This window comes from Poecilia latipinna, unplaced genomic scaffold (genome assembly GCF_001443285.1).
Source record: "Poecilia latipinna isolate Pla-1442-1.1 unplaced genomic scaffold, P_latipinna-1.0 Scaffold104, whole genome shotgun sequence".
Classification (NCBI taxonomy): domain Eukaryota; kingdom Metazoa; phylum Chordata; class Actinopteri; order Cyprinodontiformes; family Poeciliidae; genus Poecilia; species Poecilia latipinna.
In genome coordinates, this window is record NW_015112720.1 from 383,116 (window position 1) to 388,629 (window position 5,514).

The 5,514-nt window shown below is 40.2% G+C and overlaps 1 protein-coding gene across 2 annotated transcripts in view; it reads left to right on the forward strand.

Annotated features, from left to right (window-relative positions):
- lztr1 (leucine zipper like post translational regulator 1) overlaps positions 1–5,514 on the forward strand; it is a 16,804-nt gene that overhangs the window by 5,293 nt on the left and 5,997 nt on the right. Inside the window, exons 4-16 of one of the 2 annotated variants that reach the window (XM_015027619.1) lie at positions 664–743; positions 829–937; positions 1,209–1,292; positions 1,379–1,436; positions 1,540–1,679; positions 1,769–1,970; positions 2,287–2,397; positions 2,501–2,593; positions 2,703–2,798; positions 3,498–3,684; positions 3,769–3,938; positions 4,158–4,441; positions 4,792–4,941. In XM_015027619.1, the coding sequence (XP_014883105.1) occupies positions 664–743; positions 829–937; positions 1,209–1,292; positions 1,379–1,436; positions 1,540–1,679; positions 1,769–1,970; positions 2,287–2,397; positions 2,501–2,593; positions 2,703–2,798; positions 3,498–3,684; positions 3,769–3,938; positions 4,158–4,441; positions 4,792–4,941 (1,764 nt within the window). Of the gene's footprint in view, positions 1–663; positions 744–828; positions 938–1,208; positions 1,293–1,378; positions 1,437–1,539; positions 1,680–1,768; positions 1,971–2,286; positions 2,398–2,500; positions 2,594–2,702; positions 2,799–3,494; positions 3,685–3,768; positions 3,939–4,157; positions 4,442–4,791; positions 4,942–5,514 lie in introns of both variants that reach the window. The other variant, XM_015027618.1, reaches the window with a different exon arrangement.

Genomic DNA, 5,514 nt, shown 5'->3' on the forward strand with positions numbered 1-5,514 from the left:
AATATTTTTTCCCCCAAAAAACAAAAAGTCATGCCATAGAGGGTTAATATTCCTTGAACTTTTTCACATTTTGTCATTTTATAATCACAAACTTGAATAGTTTTCTTATGTGACAGATCAATTAAATTTGATCTCTGTCTGTGTGTCATGGGTTGATGACCTGCTAGAAGATTAACCTTAACCTTAGTTCTGATTATTTGGTTGATGTCTGAATAAAGGCTTCCCAATAGCATGATACGGCCACCATGTTTCAACCTTGGGTTGATGTGTTCATGGTGATGTGCAGTGTTAATTTTCCACCACAAATGACTGTCTGCTGTGTTCTTGGTCTTTATAACACACAGGTGGACTGACTCTATTTATTGATTCAATGACTTATGAGGAGAAAAAATTGCTCTGAATTTTACATAATTATATGACATAAAAACACATCGTGCTTTGTTAGCATGCTCCACTTTCTAAACTACTAGTTAATCATTTTAAAACAATCTATACGTCTCTTTTACCACAGATATTTGCACTGCTTTGCTTTGATCTGTCATATAACATACATTAAAGTTTGTGGTTGTAATATGATCAAAACGTGTAAGGGGAATGAAACCTTCCACAAGACCTTGTGCCTTCAACATGTGGTCTGACACCAGGCCTCAATGTGTCTCGCAGAGCTTTCACCACTGGAACTCCGCCAGCTCCAAGATACCACCACTCAGCAGTGGTCTATGGCAGCAGCATGTTTGTCTTTGGTAACTTCTTTTTAGTTTTAAAAATATGTAATATAATATTTTGGAGTCCTCTAATGGTCTACTTTTGTGTCCTGTCGCATTTCAGGGGGCTACACAGGAGACATTTATTCAAATTCAAACTTGAAAAACAAAAACGACCTTTTTGAGTACAAGTTTGCCACAGGACAGTGGACCGAGTGGAAGGTGGAGGGAAGGTAAACATTATTTGTTGTATACGTTATGGACTAGATTATTCAAGAAAAATCTCATTATGTGAATGTTTTTTTGTATTGATGTTTGAATTTATTAGTTTTTGAGTGAGTGATATTTGTCAAAAGTCATCATCCAAAAGTGTTATGTAGTGCTTGAAGGAAGTTAAATTATTCTTAATTAGCTTGTATTGCCTTACAGTTAAACTATTTTATTCTTTATAGGGTTACAGTACACACTGCTCTTTATCTGTGTATTCTGTGACTCTGTGTTCAGCTTGCCAGTTGCCAGATCTGCGCATGGCGCCACAGTGTACAATGATAAGTTATGGATTTTTGCTGGATACGATGGGAACGCCAGGTTTGATTTTTATACCATTACTCCGATCTCACTCTCGCGCTGATGTGCTGAATTATAATTCAGTGATGTTTGCTTTTTGTGTGCAGGCTGAATGACATGTGGACAATCAGTCTGCAGGACCGAGAACACGCATGCTGGGAAGAGGTCTGTTCAATTCTTCTTATTTTTAAAAATAAATAACCGCAAATAAAACATGTAGAAATAATATTTATCTTCATCTGCTTTCCTTTGACTTTGTGTCCACCAGATTGACCAGAGTGGGGAGATTCCTCCTTCCTGCTGTAACTTCCCTGTTGCTGTATGCCGAGATAAGATGTTTGTGTTCTCCGGGCAGAGTGGAGCCAAAATCACCAATAATCTGTTTCAGTTTGAGTTCAAAGGCCACATGTGAGTTTTTTTATTTTATTCTTTGAAAACAAAGCTCAAACATCAATGCGTCACATCTCTATAAAAGTAACCGACATCCTTGTTCTCAGGTGGACGCGCATCCCAACAGAGCATTTACTGCGGGGCTCCCCTCCTCCTCCTCAGAGGCGCTACGGACACACTATGGTCGCCTTTGACCGCCACCTGTATGTGTTTGGAGGGGCTGCTGACAACACTCTGCCCAATGAGCTGCACTGTTATGATGTGGACTCTCAGACCTGGGAGGTGATTCACCCCAGTCAAGACAGTGAGGTATGAGTCCGGGTAATCCAGAACATTTATGAGTTTGGAAAAACCTTTGTATTTCCCAACTCTTGCCTAAGTAAAGGCATTAAGGCATTATTCCTTCCTTCCCTCTATCCATCCTTTATTTTTTTTTTCCTCCTTTATTTTCACATTTGTTTGTGTCCTCTTTTTTCTCTTTGTTCCTTTTTGTAGAACCCATCGTTATCAGAATAGCATAGACATTCACTGAATTTACAATTAAGGAACTCCACAGATTTTTTTTTTTTTTTTGCGTTCCTGAAGTTGTCTTTCACTGGAGTTGAATTTCTCTTTTCTCACTCAGATGCCCAGTGGGAGACTTTTCCATGCTGCTGCTGTGATTCAAGATGCCATGTACATTTTTGGAGGGACTGTGGACAACAACGTACGCAGTGGGGAGATGTACAGATTCCAGGTAAGTGGACATGGTTGCTGGAATAGTCTGAAACTTGCACTTATATTTTATCGTTTACTTGCAAAGTCGATAACGGGCAGCTTCATAAATGCTCGTCTTGCAGTTCTCAAGCTACCCAAAGTGTACCCTTCACGAGGATTATGGCAAACTGTGGGAGAACCGTCAGTTCTGTGATGTGGAGTTCATTTTGGGAGAGGTGTGTGAGGCTGAAGTGATTCTTCCAAACTCATGAGTGAAATTAAATCTTGGCTTCACTGCAGTCCAACGTTTTTCAATGGTTTGTCTTTTTGTTGTTCTGTTCACAGAGAGAAGAGAGAGTCTTGGGGCACATAGCCATAGTTACTGCGAGGTGTCAGTGGCTGCGGAAGAAAATACTGCAGGCCCGAGACAGGCAGCGACAGGTCAGGGTCACAAACATCACCGTGTTTCAGGAAATCGGTTTAAATCACAAAGCGAGCTAAAATCTAGCTTTTTTTTTTTATTGCAATTCAGATACAAAATGGCTGTGAATTGTAGTTAAGGTGCAATGGCAAGCTGTTAGTGGGACAATTGTTTGTCATGCTCTCCACAAATGCAAGATGAAAAGAAGAAAGACATTATATAAAAACGTAAGACATCCAGCACTCTGTTGAAAATCTGTGACCAGAATTTCAATTTGTTTGCTGAAACTCCTTCCAATCTCGCTTGAGTTCGAGCTGTTCTACAGGGAGGAATGGACAAAATTCTATAAAGAAAGCTTCTTTAAAGCGATACGTTTTTGGTTTGTAAAATGCGCTCTGGGAATCCACAAAAGTGCTCCATGTTACCAATGATCCACTTATGTCTGTCCATTTTAACTGTGTATTTCCCTGTACCAACTTTTACAACAAGTAAACAGCATGGTTACTCTTTGGTGCATATGGAGCTGTGAAGTGATTTTCTTTCTCCTAACTACTCCTAGCTATGATGACATTTAGTAAGCCTTTCTGTACAGAATAGCTACAGCAACAAGCGTATGAAGCACTAGTTTGAACAACTCATATTTAAGCAATAAATTGTGTTATTAATATGTTGGGGAGCTGAAATGCTGAACAAATGTTGCATAACTTGTTGTTCAGCAGAGGACCAAACGTGAGAGCAGTGAGGAAAGTGAGGGAGCAGCTGGAGGCCCAAGAGATGTCCCAGCAGGCAATAAACCATCGGGCACACAGCCCCTGCTGGAGGTATCCATCAGGGAAGCAGAAGCTCAGCCTTTCGAAGTCCTAATGCAGTTTCTCTATACCGACAAGATTCAGTACCCTCGCCGAGGTACAGCTAACCTTTCCCTGCTTAGATACTAAATCCAGCAATGTGCTTCTGAGAGTATTTATATATTCCTGTATTTACACACAGGTCATGTCCAGGACGTTCTCCTCATAATGGACGTGTACAAACTCGCTCTAAGTTTTAAGCTTTCACGGCTGGAGCAGCTTTGTGTGCAGTACATCGAGGCGTCTGTGGATCTGCAGAATGTTCTGAGTGTTTGTGAGAACGCCAACAAGCTGCAGCTGGACCAGCTCAAGGTACAGCCCACAAAAACAAAAACCTTAAAATATAAATCACTCTTCTAGTGACCTCTAGTGGTTGTAGTTCAGTGGAGCTTTAACTTGACTTTTTTCAGTTTCACGCCAACAAACCAGTCTCTTTATTTTGTTCACGTTAGTCTTTATTATAAGAAAAGCAAGGAAAAGGTAACTTTTTACCCTAATTAAAAAAAAAAAAAACAATCTTCCCTTCTCCAGGAGCACTGTCTCAACTTCGTAGTGAAGGAATCCCACTTTAATCAGGTGATCATGACCAAAGAGTTTGAGCATCTTTCCACCCCACTGATAGTGGAGATAGTGCGGCGGAAGCAGCAGCCTCCCCCCAGAGTGTATTCAGACCAGCCGGTGGACATCGGGACGTCTCTGGTGCAGGACATGAAGGCCTGCCTGGAGGGAGGAGGACTGGAGTTCTGCGACATTATCCTGCTGTTAGACGGACATCCTCGACCTGCACACAAAGCCATACTTGCAGCTCGATCCAGGTAGTTCGAACTCTAATTATCTGTGACTAGACCAACATGTTGGCAGTTCTCTTACCCGTGGAACCTTTTATTTTATTGCATATTATGTAATTAGACCTAGCAAGAGTACTTTGTAAATGTAAAGTGGAAGGAAAATGATGCATGATTTATAGAAAAGAAATTGAGTTGCCAGTTAAAGATGCACCATTTATGAATCATGTAACCAGAATCTGTGATCGTTTTTCACACTTTTTGGTTGAAATTAAATGGATTTACTTCTGCACTTTGACTAGGCCATTGCAGCTCCGACTGTGTTCTACTGTGTTGACTGTGATTGTTTTCCAGACTGACATCTTGTATTGATATTCCAGTTACTTTGAGGCGATGTTCCGCTCCTTCATGCCAGAAGACGGCCAGGTGAACATTTCCATCGGTGAGATGGTCCCAAGCAAGCAGGCGTTTGAATCCATGCTGCGCTACATTTACTACGGCGACGTCAACATGCCTCCAGAAGATTCTCTGTATCCTTCTCAGACTCTAGAAAATGGCATTTAATTAAATGAGATGGATATTTAGCTAAAAACATTTTCATATTTTCAAATTGAAACTTTCTTTAGTCTATGCTATCTCTAAAAACACAATGGCCTACATCCTGCAGAAAGTCTTCCACAAAATTAATTTAAACTGTTTATTACAGCTGATTGGTAATGTTTTTCTTTAGCTTATGTTTAGCTGGACAGAAAATAAGCTGGTGGCATAAATGTAGAATCGGACAATAGTTATGATGGGAATGTGCATAAAGGAGGAAATCAAAATACAGGATCCTGAAATCCTAGTTACATAAACAGCAACCCTGGTTTGAAATGGGCAACTAATGAGTCCCACTATTCTCACAGAGCTTTTGGAAAATGAAGACAGTAATCAAAACAAAATAGATGCACATCAGACAAAAGTTTAGATAGATTTTTCTTCTGGCTTTTAAAGCTATTCCTTCTCCACTCGGAGCTGTACTTTATCTAGGGCTTTGTTTTTAAAAATGTATTTAAATCTACATGTTTTGCATTCTTGTGTGTCATTATTGAAGTTGCTGTATT